The 16,409-nt window shown below is 41.4% G+C and overlaps 1 protein-coding gene and 1 pseudogene across 1 annotated transcript; both read left to right on the plus strand.

Moving 5' to 3' along the window:
- Positions 1 to 943: 943 nt before the first annotated feature.
- LOC138146010 (small ribosomal subunit protein eS19-like) lies at positions 944 to 4,252 on the plus strand (annotated as a pseudogene).
- A 5,777-nt stretch (positions 4,253 to 10,029) lies between these two features.
- Positions 10,030 to 15,646, plus strand: KRT35 (keratin 35). Its single transcript, XM_069067742.1, has 7 exons — positions 10,030 to 10,500; positions 11,803 to 11,885; positions 12,714 to 12,870; positions 12,944 to 13,105; positions 13,212 to 13,337; positions 14,763 to 14,983; positions 15,130 to 15,646. Exons 1-7 carry the CDS (start codon positions 10,030 to 10,032, stop codon positions 15,275 to 15,277), a joined length of 1,368 nt encoding a protein of 455 aa, XP_068923843.1. The 3' UTR covers positions 15,278 to 15,646.
- Positions 15,647 to 16,409: the final 763 nt, after the last annotated feature.

A 16,409-nucleotide genomic window follows, 5' to 3' on the forward strand; every position in this document is an offset into this window, starting at 1 on the left:
AATTATTTCTCTACTGCATCAAGCTTGTTCTGGAGTATGGGGTTCGAGAGATGCTGTGTTTACTGAACAGATGTGACAGCCGACTCTTCAGTGCTGGATTTCAGATTTCCTGGACCTTTTCCTCATGGCCTCTTCTTTAGAATATCACCCTTTCATCTTCCATATATGTCAGGGCCCTACTCCTTTCCTATCTAAGCCCAATCAATCAATCAATCAATCAATCAATCAATCACTTTTTGGTAGCTCTAATGGTTAGTAAGATTTTGTTGACATGTAGCCTAAACTTGCCTCCTGCCAACTTCCTTTCATTTCTCCTGGTTCTGCCCTTTGAATTCAAACAGAGCAAGTTGAATCCTCCATGAAATAGCCTTGAATCCTTGAAATAAGATCTCCTTTCTTCCATGAGTCTTCTCTTTTTGAGGCTCAATGTCTGTATTTCTCTCATATGGCTTAGAGGAAAGATCCTTCACCATTCTAGTTGTCTTCTGTCTTTTGTTGAGCTGTTTTTCAGTTGTGTCTGACTCTTTGTGACCCCATTTGGGGTTTTCTTGGCAAAGATACTGGATACTTCTCCAGCTCATTTTACAGAAGAGAAAACTGAGGCAAAGTGGGTTAATGACTTGCCCAGGGTCACACAGTAAGTGTCTGAGGTGGGATTTGAACTAAGGCAGATGAGTCTTCTTGACTCCAGACCCAGCACTCTATCCGCAGGTTCTGTTTTATCTTGTCTCATACACCTTGACTTACTGGTCGTAGTGAGGAGAATTTGAATATTCCTTGTTCCCCATTACCACTTCTAAATCCTTAGATTTTTCCTCATTTGCCATCACTTAGCATTGTTTCTTTGTGACTCACTCTATCTAAACTTGTCAACAAATCAGCATCCTGGCAGCTACAATTTATTGACACTTCAGAATGTTCTTCCTCCTTTCCCAATGATTTTACTGCCTGGTTTAGAGTTTCCCTCTGTACCTTAAATTTTGTCCTCATTCCAAGGGATTTCAAGACACAATTTGGTGTTTTCTTAACCATTCTAGGGTGGCTAGGAGGCAAAGTGGATAGAGTTTGAGGTCTGGAGTCAGGAAGACACTAAGGCAGGGTGGGGGTGGGGGAAGAAAAACATTATATAACTTTATTATATATTTGAAAGGAATAGCTTTCCCTTGTCTGGTCACGTGGACCCTGCAAGATGCCTGGAGTCATGGTGAAGAAAGTGAACCAGCAGGAGTTCGTGTGAGCCCTGGCCGCCTTCCTGAAAAAGTCAGGGAAACTGAAAGTCCCTGAATGGGTGGACACCGTCAAGCCGGCCAAGCATAAGGAGCTGCCGCCCTACGACGAGAACTGGTTCCACATGCGGGCAGCCTCCACCGCCTGGCTTCTGCAGTGGCGCCGGCGTGGGCTCCATGACCAAGATCTATGGGGGGCGCTAGCGCAGCGGGGTCACACCCAGTCACTTCAGTCGGGGCTCCAAGAGCGTGGCCCGGAGGGTCCTGCAGGCCCTGGAGGGGCTCAAGATGGTGGAGAAGGACCAGGACTGGGATCGGAAGCTGCCACCTCAGGGACAGAGGGGACCTGGACAGAATTGCCGGACAGGTGGCAGCTGCCAACAAGAAACATTAAGACAAACCGCACCAGATTCATTAATAAATTGCCTTGTTCTTAAAAAAATAAAGAAGGAATAGTAAGTCATATGTAATAGATTTGCTGCTCCATGTGCAATAATTTTTTTTATTATACTATGTTATGGAAATGCTTGTTTTATTCCATAAATCTAAAAAATAAAAGCAAAATTAAAAAACAAGAGCTCTGAGAGTATGGCAGAATAGGAGTGGGAGTATTCAGGGAAGACTTTATGGAAAAGTGGGATTTGAGCTGGACCCTGAAGGATAGCTAACATCTAGATATACAGGGAGGAAAGGCACAGGGAAAGGTATTTCAGGTGGGGGAACTAGCAGGAGCAAAGGTACTGGTAGGAGGCAAATGGGCAAACAGACTAGCATGGTTGGAACAGAGGGTTCTCTTGGGGGGTACTTCTCAATATATATGCTTCATTTTTAAAATTCTACTGTAAGCATTATTGAGATGAATATTTTTATTTGTTCAAAAAGAAAGGACAAATCAAAATTAAATAAAATTGGTAAATTATTAAAGGTGTTTTAACTCCATGTTTAAACCATTCACAAAATGTTTATTTTATGTTTATCTTTTTAAAAATTATAAGTGAGATTCTAGATGTCGTTTTTGCTTTGGGATTGGTTTTCCAGCCTCCTCTCCTTATTGGATACTCTGGCTTTGGACATGTAAAGCACAGCTGAAATTTCTAATGCTAAAGGTGCTCTAGAAAAGTAGAATAAAACACTGACTTTGGACTTGGTTTAAATCTCAGTTGTTTCTTAATCAATGTGACTCCTTTGACAAGTCATATAACCTGTCTGAACCTCAGTTTCCCAATCAGCAAAATGGGGGGTTGGATTCTGTTATCTTTACCATTGTTAAATCTGTAAGTCTATGATTTTAATCTTCAGGAGGCTACTTTCAGGTCACCCAGTTCATTTGAGTTTTTTCCTTCTCTTTTATGGTCATATCATTGTTTCTACAAAACTCTCAGCTGATTGCGGTCTTAGAATCAGAGCACCTGGGGATCTGAGTCTTGGCTCAGTCTTTTGTTTGCTGTGTGATCCTGGACTTAACTGTTCTGGGACTAAGTTTCATGATCTGTTAAGATGAGGGAATTCCCACATTCTGTGACTTTGTTGTATTCAGGGGCTATTAGGAGCCTAGTGTAATATTGTAGGGCATCAATTCTTAAAGTATTCAGGCACCCTGGGGGTCCCTGAAACCCTTTCAGGAGTTCTATCAAATCAAAACTATTTTTATGATAATACTGAGATGTTCACCTTTGGAGAAAGAACAGATGGAGACTGAATACAGATTGAAGAATACTTTTAAAAACTATTTTTTCTCACTTTTTTTTGTCAGTATCTTCTTTTGTAACATGGTTAATATGGAAATACGTTGTGCATGATTGCATATGTATAACCTATACCAAATTCCTTGTCTTCTTAAGGAGGGGAGAAGAAGGGAGAGAAAGAGAGAATTTGGAACTCAAAATTTTTAAAAAGAATGTTAAAATTGTTATTACATGTAATTGGAAAAGATACAAAAAAATAATACTGAGATATTTTAGTTACTAATATAGTAAATATTAGTAGAGATAACTGCTTGAACAAAGCTATTTGGGATTCTCAATAATTTTTAAGAATGTAAAGGGGTCTTGAGATCCCCTCAAAATCTTTTAGAATGGCTATTGAAGGATATACTAAGAATTCAATTTAACTTAATTCAATACAAATTCATTAAAGTATTCACTATGTGCTAGGACTGGGGGAAGAAATAGAGACACACAATGATTATTAAATAGGACATATTCTTTGGCTCTCATAAAGTTTACTGTTTAGGAATACTAACAATTGATTAAAACACAGATATAGCCATGTCACAAACCTTTCTGAAAAAAACATCAGTGGTTACTTATTGCCTCTAGGGTAAAATATAAAATCCTTAGCCTGTTATTTAAAGCCCTCCACAGTCTGGTTCCCACCTACATCTTCAGTTTTATTTTATATTATTCTCCTTTCATGTCCTTTCTGTTCTAGTCAAACTGGTTTGGTAGCTCATTTGGTGTTTGCAACATTCCATATCCCACCTTGGTGGCTTTTCATTAGTGGGTTCCCATGCCTTGAATGCTTTCCTTCCTTACTGGGGTACTGTAAAATCCTTAGATTCCTTCAAATTGCAATGCAAGTGTTATCTCATTCATGGGGCCTATTCTGATCCCCCAGTCATTAACTATCCCTTCACATTACACATTCTAGATTTGACATGAACCAAGGGATCAAGAAATACTTGTTACTTACTTAGTTGTGTACATATTACATGAACCCCGTCTCCTCATCTCCCTCCCAACTCCTCCCTTGCAATAGAAAGTAAACTCTCTGATAATAGAAACAGTTTCCTTTTTGTTTTTGTCAGGGTTTAGCACTGTGTAGTCCATATTAAATGTTCAAAAAATGTTTGTTGAATTTAGTTGAACAATGTAGTAGGTAATAGCATAAGGTGATTATTTCCAGCCTGTGGAGTGCAGATCCTTAGGTGCCTTGGAATTATTGCAAAAGATCTGAGAGTTTATGAATATCATGCATTGTGCCTTGTTTTTTGTTTAATTCCATCAACATGTTAGTTTGATTCTGTATAATAAATAAGCAAACATACCTTTTGTAGACAGAATAATATCTTAAAGTTTTACTATTTTTCAAAGGTATGTAAGTACCTCCATGATTAATAAAATTCAAGCTCATATAAAATGCTTCAGAAGTTATAGTAATTTTTTGTCATGATGTATGTTAGACTCCCCAGTCAATTCCACATCATGCTGTCTGCACTCTGGCTGTCCTCAACTTTCTTCTGCTGGAAACTTGGACTCTGCCTCTGGGATGCTGGACTTGATAAAGGAGCTTTTGCCTCATCTTGCCCAGTAAAAGCTCCTCTCCTCTTCTCTCCTCTTCCCTCCTCTCCCCTCCCTTCCCCTCCCCTCCCTTCCCCTCCCCTCCATTATTTAATCTTTCAGCATTCTAGGAAACTATGTATGATGCAGAGAAGGTGCTGAACGACATTAAAAATCAATAGTCAAATGCTTACTGTGCTAAGCACTGGGCTACAAAGAAAGGCAAAAGCAGGTCTCTTCCTTCAAGAGTAAATGCTAGCTTTTTCACAGCACTATAATGTAGGAGACTATGAAATCAGCTATATTCATACAAGAATGTACAGTGTAAATGGGAGATAGTCTCAGGAAGGCACTAGCACTAAGGACAGGGAAGGTTTCTTACAGAGGGCAAGATGTAAACTGAGTTTTGAAAGAAGTTAGGAAAGCCAAGAGGTAGAAGGGGGAGGGAGAACATTCCCGGTATGGGGGGCAGTCAGTGAGGCACAAAGTTGGGAGAGAGAGTCCTGTGTGAGGATGCTGGATGCTTGAAGTATAAGAAGGATGGAGTAAAGTATAAAAAGATTGGAATGGAAGGAGAAGGGCAGCTTGTTAAGGGCTTTAAAACCCAAATGGAAGATTTTCTACTTGATCCTGGAGGTAATAGGGAACCACTGGGATTTATTGGGGAGGGAGAGTGGCATGGTCAGATCTGTCTTTTAGAAAAATCACTTGGACACCTGAATGGAGAATGGACTAGAATGGGAAGAGATTTGTGGCAGGAAGACCAATGAGCAATGCAATAATTTTGGAATATTGCAATAATCCAGGTGTCAGATGAGGAGAGCCTGCCCCCAGGGTGGTGGCTGTGTGAGTGGAGACAGGGGCGCATATATGCGAGAATTTGTGAAGATAGAAATAAGACTTATAGACAGAGTGGATATGGAGGGTGAGGATGTGACTGGAATTGAGGATGACTTGGAGACAGTAAGAGGCAAGTTTGGAAGAGAGGAGGTGTTTGGGAAAAGAAAATGATTGGTACTAATGGTTTTGGTAGAGGGAGTTTCCTGTCCCAGAAGTTTCTCCATACTAAGGAAATCACAGTTGCAATCCTCATGTCTATCCTACTGAGCAGCTAGAATTTCTTATGACCTCTAATGTCCTCCTCTAGAATAGGTAGGATTTGAATAGGCAGAGCATAGATAGCAGGAGAATTAATGTTGATTCCTCCTCCCTTCCCCCCTACCTTCCCCTCAGTGAAAACCCTTCTAAGCAGCTCACTTTTTTCTCTTTATTTATTTACTATTAGTTTACAACATTCAGTTCCACAAGTTTTTGAGTTCCAAATTTTCTTTACCCCTTCCCCCACCCCCAATGGCAACATGCAATCCAATATAAGTTCTGCATATACCTTCACATTAAACATTAGTCAAGGTGCAAAGAAGAATTATAACCAATGGAATGAATAACAAGGAAGAAGAAACAAAACAAAAAAAGAGAGAGGACAAGTAATTTGCTTCAATCTTAAGCAGTTCACTTTTACTAGGTGAGGAAATCTGCCTAAAAAGCTAATCTCTGTCCATATTACTTTTTTCTTCTGGGGACAATTGAGATGGAGGATCCTGAAAATAGCACTGGCTTTTCCTGAACTCCTCCAGATTTTTCTTTGCCTTGATCTCTTAGGAGTGCTGGGGTCAAAAAAGAAATTGTTTTGCTCATTCTAGGGTGTCTACCCCATGGAGGCCTCCAAGGGATGGAGAAGGGACCTGTTCTTACATGCATGGGGAATGAAAATAACATTAGAACTCTCTCTGGCCTCCGTCTCAGTGGCGTCCTTTTGCACAGATATATTTCCAGTGATGAGAGGTAGCTGGCACCCACTCAAAGCCCTGTGGTTGTGTTCGGTGTGCTGTGGCACTCTTTCCTTGGACCTCTGGGGCATGGGAATGACACGTTGACTCATGAGGCCCCTAAACATTGCTTCAAACAGGGGGCTCTGGCCAAACCCCTTTAGGGATGTATTCTATGTGCTCAAAACTCTCCTAAACATATAACCAACAGTTGCTTAGGAATGAGAGTCTCATCACAACAAATCAGTGTCAAACCCTCCTTGGGGACAGACAGATGCCAGGGTGAGGCATTGATTTTTCCATTGTTGTACTTGACAAAGCTCATCTTTTTCCTTGAACTGTCAACAACGACTTGTTCCAGCATCCTGGGATGAGGGCAGAACTTAGTTACAGGAAAACAGTATGTGTCCTAACAGGAAGACAAAGCAATCCCAAACCCCATGATGGGTCAGTCCTGAAATTACATAGCTCAATTGTAGACTCCTTTCTCCATATCCATTGATTCCTCTCCACTCTGTTCCATCTCTACTAGAGCACACACCAAGGTATAACAAATAAAACACTGGACTCAGAAGACATGCTAGAGTTTTTATCCTGGCTTTACCATCTGTGTAACCTGGGGCAAATCACTTCCTTTCTCTGGGGCAACTAGGTGGCTTAATGGATAGAGCATTGAACCCAGAGTCAATTCCCCTTTCAGATACTAGCTGGGAAAACCATTTAAATGTTTCCAGCCTTAGTTTCCTTAACTGTAAAATAAGGATAATGAAAACTTCTACTCCTGGAATTTTTGTGGTAATATATGCAAAGTGCTTTGCAAACCTTCCAGAGCTAATAGTATCTGGAATAGCACATAGTAAGCACTTAATAAATACTCTCTCTCTCTCTCTCTCTCTCTCTCTCTCTCTCTCTCTCTCTCTCCTATTTTAGCTAGTAGTGGTGGTAGTAGTCTCAGTTTCCTAATTTATAAAATATGGAAATTGGCCTAGATCATCTTGAAGGTCTCTGATGGTCTCTAAGTTTCTTTTTATGACTCCTTCTATCTTACCCTCTTACTACTTACTACTCTTACCCTCAAAATACAGATTGACTTTTCTGTTATAGGAAAAAAAATATCTTAAGCATAGAATTGGAAGGTATCTTTGAGATCATATGGTCCAACACTTTCATTTTACAAATGAAGGAACTGAGACCCAGAAAGGAGCGATAACTTGTCTTAAGACAAGGCATGTCTTAAAACCATGAAGCTAGTTGGTGTCAAAGCTACCACTAGAACACAGGTATCCTGATTCCTAGTTCAACATTCTCTATTATATCATGCTTTCTCCTCAAAACTTTCTCAATTTCATTCAGTCACATGCTGTAGCAAATGTGTAGCTATATGTTGTAATTTAATCCAATGCAACATATACACATATATACAAATATATGCATACATAGATACATGTACATACTATATATATACATACACACATACATTTATATATATACACACTATATATATCTATAGATATCTATCTATATCTATTAGGTGCCCACTGTGAGCAAGGTACTACTGGGCACTGAGAATACAAGGGCAAAACAACAAAAAATATTCTTACTCTGAAGGAGCTAACTGAGGGAAATACAATGTGTAAACATATATATGTATAAATACATAATAATATATAAACAAAATAGAATATAATTAATTTTATATTTATAATTTTGCATGTGATACATAATATAAAATAATACATAAAATATAAATATTATATATGAAATTAAGGAGGGAGAAAGTCCTAACAACTAAGTGATCAAGAAATATTTCCTATAAGGAAGTATCATGTTAGTTGAATCTGGAAGGAAACTAGGGATTCTAAGAGACTAGGGGGAGGAGGAAGTTCCTTCCAGGCAAGGAGTACTTCCTATACAAAGGTATATAAGCATTATTTTGCTAGAATTTTGAGTGTCAGAAGGGGAGTAATGTGCAGTAAATCTGAAAAAAAAGAACAAGTTCAATCCAGACCTTGAAGGGTTTTCAATGATCATGTGTTATCTTTTGAAATTCTCTGAAACAAGAATATCCATGACTTCAAACGAATAGTATTCTTAAGTTACCAACCAGAGCTAGGAGGAGAATATAAAGCTTTCCTCAGAAATGGCCAGAGTAAAGTAAGTAGACCCAAGAGAATGAATTATTAGATGACCACAATAACATAAAAGAAAAAATGAGAGACTTCAGGACTCTGATCAGTGCAATGGCCAGTCTTAATTCCAGATGAGTAGTCATGAACCATGCTTCTCTATTCTTGATAGAGAAAGGTATAGACTCTAGGTGTGGAAGGAGACCAATGTGCTGGTTTCTAATACTTAACAATACCTTTTTTTTGGTAAGTCGGAAAGAAGGGAGAAAACAAACATATTAAAGCACCTACTATGTACCAGGCACTTTAAAATGTTATCTCATTTTGTTCTCAAGAAACCCTTGGGAGGTAGGAGCTATTAATATCTTCATTTTACAGCTGAGGAAACTGAGGCAGACAGCAGTTAAGTGATTTGCCTAGGGTCACATGGCTAGTATGTGTCATAAGCCACATTTGAACTTAGTTCTTCCTGACTCCAGGCTCAGCACTCTCTGCTGTGTCTCCTAGTTGCCCACAGAAAGGTTTCATGGTGGCATCATTGAGAAATAAGTGATATTAGTATTTCAAAAAAGCATCACTAAAACATTTAACAATTTCATACTGATGGAAATCAGCATGCGTAATTTTCATATAAGATAATCTTTCACATGAGTAACAATAGCTAGCATTTATATAAGGGTTTAAAGTTTGCACAACACTTTACATATATTTTCTCATTTAGTCCTCACAACTCTGTGAAATATGTTCTATGATTATCCCTGTTTTATAGAGGAGAAAACTGAGCCATAGAGAAATTAAGTGACATATTCAGGGTCACATAGCTAGTAAGTGTCTAAAGCAGGATTTGAACTCAGGTCTTCCTGACTCCAATACTAGTGCTCTATCCACTGCTTTACCTAGCCGCCTTTCTGTTAGGGCTTCCATGAAGTCTAAGACTATTCCTGACCTTCCACTACTAACTAAATCAGGTCTTGTGGTAATAGAATGTCCTCAGAACTAGAATCTGCTTTTGGGTTGCACTAGGTCACTGAAGAGCCTTCAGCATCTCTTCTCCTTGCTCCTAGAGTTTCTGACTTGATAACATCAAATGTTAACTTCCCAGGAGACATCCTGGTGTCTAGGCTGGAGTTAGTCTAGAAGCCTCCATGCTCTAAGGCTCATAAAAGGAGAAAAAGCTGGTGAAAGTGAGGGAATGGATGCTGCCAGTTTCTAGATCCTGTCTCCCACGCTTGGTTAACGAGACTGAGGTCTGGGCTCTGATGACAGGTCCCTTTGAAGAATTAACCTGAGACTCTCATCCCAGCGACATCGAGTGGGAGAGATGAGTCTTCACTTAGCAGTCAACCAAACGGAGTGTATTTTTTACAAGGCAAGGCAATGATCACGAGCAGCTAAATAACAGACTAATGAGATGTTCTGGTAGAAATTTAGCATTAACTTTAATGAGGAGAAAACTCTTTGTAACATGCCAACGCCCACTGGTATAGGGATATAAGAGCCAGAGACCGGTAAGGGCTTTCAGGATCTGGGGGACTTGCTTACCCTGATCCACAAGCAACATTGTGCCTGTACAATGACTTCCCAGGGCCACAAAGCTGCCTTCTCTTCTGGCTCTCTCAAGGGTCTGTATGGGGCAAGTGGGGGATCCACACGAGTATCCACGGTATACTCCAGTAGCTCCTGTAAGCTCCCAAGTCTCTCTCATGGGGGCCGAAGCTTCTCAACATGCTCTGTTGGCCTAAGCAGACCCAGGTGTAGGACTGCTAGCTGGTTGCCTGCTTTCTGCCCTCCTACTAGTGGGTTCTCTTCCAACTATTCTGGGATCGGAGGCTGGTTTGGTGAGGGCATCCTCAATGGTAATGAGAAAGAGACCATGCAGTTTTTGAATGACCGTCTGGCCAACTACTTGGAGAAGGTACGCCAGCTGGAGCGGGAGAATGCGGACCTGGAGGGCAGGATCCGAGAATGGTGTGAGCAGCAAGTCCCTTACATGTGCCCTGACTATCAGTCCTATTTTAGGACCATTGAGGAGCTCCAGAAGAAGGTAAGAGCCCAGACACCAACATGCTATCACTATACCATGGAAACATGCTTCCATACAGGTTGGAATTGATGTCTTCTGATAATCCAGGGGATACCACACAACAGATTTCCTCCTAACCTCAGACAAGGAAGGGCATGCACACATGACTTGGAGTCATGGGAGCCTAGATTTAGAGACTGAAGGGACCTTAGTTCAACTCCTTCATTTTTACTAATGAGGAAATTGAAGCCCATAAAGCACTGGGCTTGGAATCAGGGAGACTCATCCTGATGAGTCCAAATCCAGCCTCAGACCCTTCTAACTGTGTGACCCTGGGCAAATTACTTAACTTTATTTGTCTCAGTTTCCTCATCTGTAAAATAAGCTGGAGAAGAAAATGACAGACCATTCTATTCTCTTCACCAAGAATATCCCAAATAGAGTCACAAAGAGTTGGATATGACTGAAATGACTGAATAGCAAGATCAGCAATTTGCCTAAAGTCCCACAGATACTAAGTAGAAGGAAAGAAAAAAAAGGGAAAGAAGGAAAGAAAAAAGGGAAGAAGGAAGAAGGGAAGAAGGAAGAAGGAAGGAAGGAAGGAAAAAAGAAAAGAAGAAAGGAAGGAAAGAAGAGGATAGAAGGAAGGAAGAACAGAAAGAAGAAAGGAAGGATATAAACATTTATTAAGTGCCTGTGTGCCCAGCACTGTGCTAAGTACTTTACAAATCTTATTTTATTTAATCCTCACAACAACCCTGGGAAGTAAATGAGTAAATTAACCCCATCCTACGATTGAGGAAACAGAGGGAGAGAGGTGAAATGATTTGCCTAGGGTCACACAGCTATTAAGTGTCTGAGACCCAGTTTGAATTCAGGTCTTTCTGACTGTAGGCCCAGCACTGTATACACTCTTACCACCTGGTCGCCTATAGTCAGGTAAGCACCAAGTCTTCATTAAACCTGGTAAACTGGCACCCTTTCCACCATACTACGTTACCTCCATAAAGAAGTCTTCCTCCCTTCCCCTTCCTTCCCTCCCTCCCCCCTCCCCCTTCCCTCCCCTTCTCTTTCTCTCTCCTTAGCCTGTGTTCCTTGAGAGTGTGGCTAGCAAGAGAGATATGCAGACAGAAAAAACTCCTCAGATTCTGGAGGACACTTAGACTCTTTCCTCTTGCCTTTGAATTAGATGAAGATCTTGTTCTCCAGGAGCCTGGAATGAAATGCCCCAGAAAAAGCCTGATCCATTTCCTCTACCCTACAGAATTTCTGAGGCTCATTCATTCATTCATTCACCAATTTACTTTGTTATTTTGTTTCCAGACTCTGTGTACCAAGGCAGAGAATGCCAGGCTGGTGGTACAGATTGACAATGCCAAACTGGCTGCTGATGATTTCAGAACCAAGTAAGTTCTCTGGAAGAGTCAGGGAACTGGACTTATCCCTAGACATCCTCCCACCTGCCTGTTAGAAACAGGACACTAATAATGCTGTAACTAAATGTTTTGGATAGAAATTTGGGGTGGGTGTAGTGGAAAGTTTATTGGCTTTGGAGTTAGAGGATCTGGATTTAAATCTTGCCTCTGATCCTTACCATTCATGTATTCTTAGGAAAAGACTCAACTGTGTGGTGCCTCAGTGTCTTCATCTGTAAAATGAAGAGTTGGATTAGATGAACAATTCTTAAATTGGGGTTCATGAAAAGAGGAGTCCATGGGTAAATTTTAGAAGGCCTGAGAACTTGGAATGGAAAGAATAGATTTATTTCTATAAAATATATTTATTAAAAAACTAAATAGATATAATAAATTTATTCAAAAATAGATTTATTTCAATAGATTTAATCCAATAGATTAAATTTAATTCAATAGATTTAATTTAAACATTTTATCTGATGCATTGAAAAACATTCTTCTGAGAATGGGTCCATAGATTTCATCAGTTTGCCAAAGGGGTCCATGACACAAAGAAAGGTTAAGAGTCTTTGTTTAAATAGTGTCTGGGGTGCCTTCTCACTCTAAATTTATGAGCCTATGAAATACTACCAGTACAAGTGGAAGTGTATTGATTGTATGATCTTGGACAATGATCTTTTCTGGGCCTCTGTTTCCTTATCTATAAAGTGAGGAAGTTGGTCTCTGAGGTTCCTTGCCCCTAGGTCTAGGTCTAAGAAATAGGTATTTTATCTTGCATCACTCTGCTGGTGGATTCCTGGGACTACCTTATGTACACAGGTATGAGACAGAGGTGTCCCTGCGCCAGTTGGTGGAGGCTGATATCAACGGTCTGCGCAGGATCCTAGATGACTTAACCCTGTGCAAGGCTGACCTGGAGGCCCAGGTGGAGTCCCTGAAGGAGGAGCTGCTCTGTCTCAAGAAGAATCACGAAGAGGTAAAGACCAACTTTGAGGCTAGATTATTGAGAATCTGTGAGATCTTTGGGTTATACTTGTTTTTCCCTACAGGAAGTGAATGCTCTGCGCTGTCAGCTTGGAGATCGGCTCAACATAGAGGTGGATTGTGCTCCTCCTGTTGACCTGAACCGTGTGCTGGATGACATGAGGTGCCAGTATGAGACATTGGTGGAGAACAACCGCCGGGAGGCTGAGGATTGGTTCAACACCCAGGTAGGAAATGGACCACCTCTTGGCACCTCTGGTCTCTCAGCACCTCTAGTGCCAAGTGATTGGTTCTTGACACAGTCTTTTTTGGGGGATGGTGGTGATGTTTCAGACTGAGGAGCTGAATCAGCAGGTGGTGTCCAGCTCGGAACAGCTGCAGAACTGCCAGTCAGAGATCATCGAGCTGAGACGCACTGTCAACTCCCTAGAGATCGAGCTGCAGGCCCAGAACAGCCTGGTGAGCAGCACCCCTGAGACCCCCTAAAATCTAGCTGCATAGACACTTAGATGTGTCTCTCCCTCAATTCTTTGCATTGTACAAAATGCAGTAAATATCCCAGGATTGGGGCTTCTCTGCCCATGCAAAGGAAAGTGGATGGCACCCTGAGCCCAAATCTTAAATCTTGTATAAAGCACAAAGTGATTGTGGACTCAAGGCCTAGGAGGAATAGACAAGTCTCAGCAATGGTTTCTGTCTATGTAAGTGAACAGATAAAGCTTATGAGTAATTACTAGTTACTCACAGATGTCAGGAAACAGAGGAGATACCATCTAGGTCACAGGGGTTGGTGACACATGGAGAGTAATGGACTGATCTCAAATGAAATGCTTATTTGGATTTCCAATCTAGCATGTGCCAACTTAGTGTGACCTTGCCAGTGCCTCATTGTTCGGCAAACTCATTCTATTGTGGCCTGGCCAGGTGAACTGCCAGATCTTTTCACTCTCCCAGATTTTCCATTTCTAGATTCTGCTACCTCAGCCATGGGGAAATTGGCTTAGTCTGTACCAAATAAGAGAGCAGAGCAAGGTCTAGGGGACTGGGGGGGGGGGTAACCTTGGGGTCAGGGAGGCCTGGGTTCAAGACACATTCCTTTTTTTTTTTTTGGAGGGGGGAAGGCAAGGCAATTGGGGTTAAATGACTTGCCCAAGGTCACACAGCTAGTAAATGTGTCAAGAGTCTGAGGTCACATTTGAACTCAGGTCCTCCTGACTCCAAGGTCAGTGCTCTATTCACTTCACTACCTAGCTGCCCCTCAAGACCCACCTCTGACTCATGCCGCTAAGTGATTCTGGGGAAACACTTCACCTTTCAGTGTTTCAGGCATTCTCTAAGGTTATAAGTGAAAAAGAAAGTGTCACCATTTTCCTTTCTAGAGGGAGTTTCTTCTGGGAAGTTCTATATGCAAGTGAAATCACACCTATCCCACTAGGACAAATGTATTTTTGGGATGGCTTTAGTCCTTAGTACCTTCTAAGTGAATATTAAGACGAAGCTTTGCCTCCTTCCTAGCAGCCAACACATAAACAATTACACCTTGAACATGATTCTTCCAGTCTATTAATGTGCAAACTATCCACTGATGCAGATCAGGAATTTTTTTATAATTGATAGCATTACAGAGTTGCCTTGAGGCACTGTGAGGTTGAATGACCTCCACAGGCCACACAACTAGTTTGTGTCAGGAACTGAACTCCGGATTTTCTAACTTCAAAATCAACCCTTGAGGCACTATAGTACATTGCTTCTTACATAGCAATTGTGACTTAATTGAATTGAGTTGCATGAATAATGCCCCGTCAAATGGGAATGAACTAGAGGATCATCAAAACCACACAAATGGTAGCTTCCCTTCAATTCATCTTTCTTCTCCTTCCCCAGAGAGATGCTTTGGAATCAACCTTGGCAGAAACTGAAGGTCGCTATAGCTCCCAGCTGTCCCAGATGCAGTGCATGATTGGCAGCATTGAGTCCCAGCTGGCTGACATCCGCTCTGACCTCGAACGCCAGAACCAGGAATATAAGGTCCTTTTGGATGTTAAAGCTCGACTAGAATGTGAAATCTCCACATACCGGGGCCTGCTGGAGAGTGAAGACTGCAAGTAAGTATCCTCAAGGGACAGTCCATTTTGTCTTGAATACCATTTACAAAATTGTGCCTTTCTCTTCTTCTAGGTTATTGATTTGAGTTTTGAAAAGGATTCTTTGAATGATGGCACTAATGCTTCTTTCTTTTTCTTTGCCTTAGGCTCCCCTGTAACCCTTGTACCCCTGATTTATCACCCTGCAAGCCATGCCTCCCCTGTCCCACAACTGTCTCCTGCAGCCCCAGTGTCCCCCGCACAGCCTGTGCACCACGTATGGTGTGTGTGCCCTGCCCTGGGGGCCGCTACTGAAGTCAGGCTGCTTGGAGAAGTTTCAGGATCCTTTATTTCAGGGTGTCTGTTTGATGGAAAATGCTCAATCACAATCCTGCTCTTCTGGGGTGTGGCACGAGGTCCTTGGTCCTGACCCCACTTCTGGGGAAGGCTAAAAATGAAAAAGTTTTGGAAGATTTACTCTAAATCAATCCCTAAGTCTGGGTTTTCTTGAAGGTCCCAACTCCTCATCATTTCAATATTTCAATGGGTATCATGGTCTCTGTTCTCAGGATGTCTCCTGTATCATATTTTGCTTCTGGATACTGTTCCAAATGAATACTGAAGTACACAGGAGTGCTTTTGTTAGCTGGCTAATAAAGGTGATTTTGCTCTGGCATCTCACAACTTGCTTTCACAGTGGCTGCTCTGTTTGTTTATTTGGTTTATTCCCTAAGAGCTGCTTGAAAGCAGAAGGATTATTGCATTGAAATGGATGAATTGCAAGGCTTGTCCAAAGTGTCATGGATGGGGGAGGGGGAGAGAGGGAAACAGATTTAGCCTCCCTGGAGTGAGACCACTCTTGACTGTTCCATCTGTGGTCTTTCCCTGGCTGAAACTCAGCTATTTTTCTCTGTCCAACTCAGTGTGAAAGAGTTTTTGTTTCTTCAGATCCCCTTTCAGGGGACAACTTCTGGCTCAGTGTGTCCTGAACTAATTCCAGGTAGAGGCATGGTATCTCTCTTTTTGAATAGCTGGGGTGAGTCACCTAGAGTTTAATTATTCATGGAATGTGAGAAGCAGGGTTGCTTTAGGCGGAAGAAGAAATAGGAGGATCAAAGTACCTTAGGACCACAAGATACCAGCTACCTTTTACTTTCCCTTGTCATTTTAGTGCTCAGTGCTTTAGAAGATGCTATGTCTCTATTCCATATGAGCACATGTATATACATATACATATACACATATGGGGCAGCTAGGTGGTGTGGCATATAGATCACTGGCCTGGAGTTAGAAAGGTCTGAGTTCAGATCCAGCCGCAGACACTTACTAATTGTTTGACCCCGGGCTAGTCATTTAACCCCTATTTGCCTCAGTTCCTCATCTGTAAAATAGGGATATACTGCAGAAGAAAATGGCGAACCACTCCAGTATGTTTGTCAAGAAAACC

This window comes from Petaurus breviceps, unplaced genomic scaffold, assembly GCF_028583685.1.
Source record: "Petaurus breviceps papuanus isolate PSGF00001 unplaced genomic scaffold, PetGlider_PUasm1.0 90750, whole genome shotgun sequence".
NCBI lineage: Eukaryota > Metazoa > Chordata > Mammalia > Diprotodontia > Petauridae > Petaurus > Petaurus breviceps.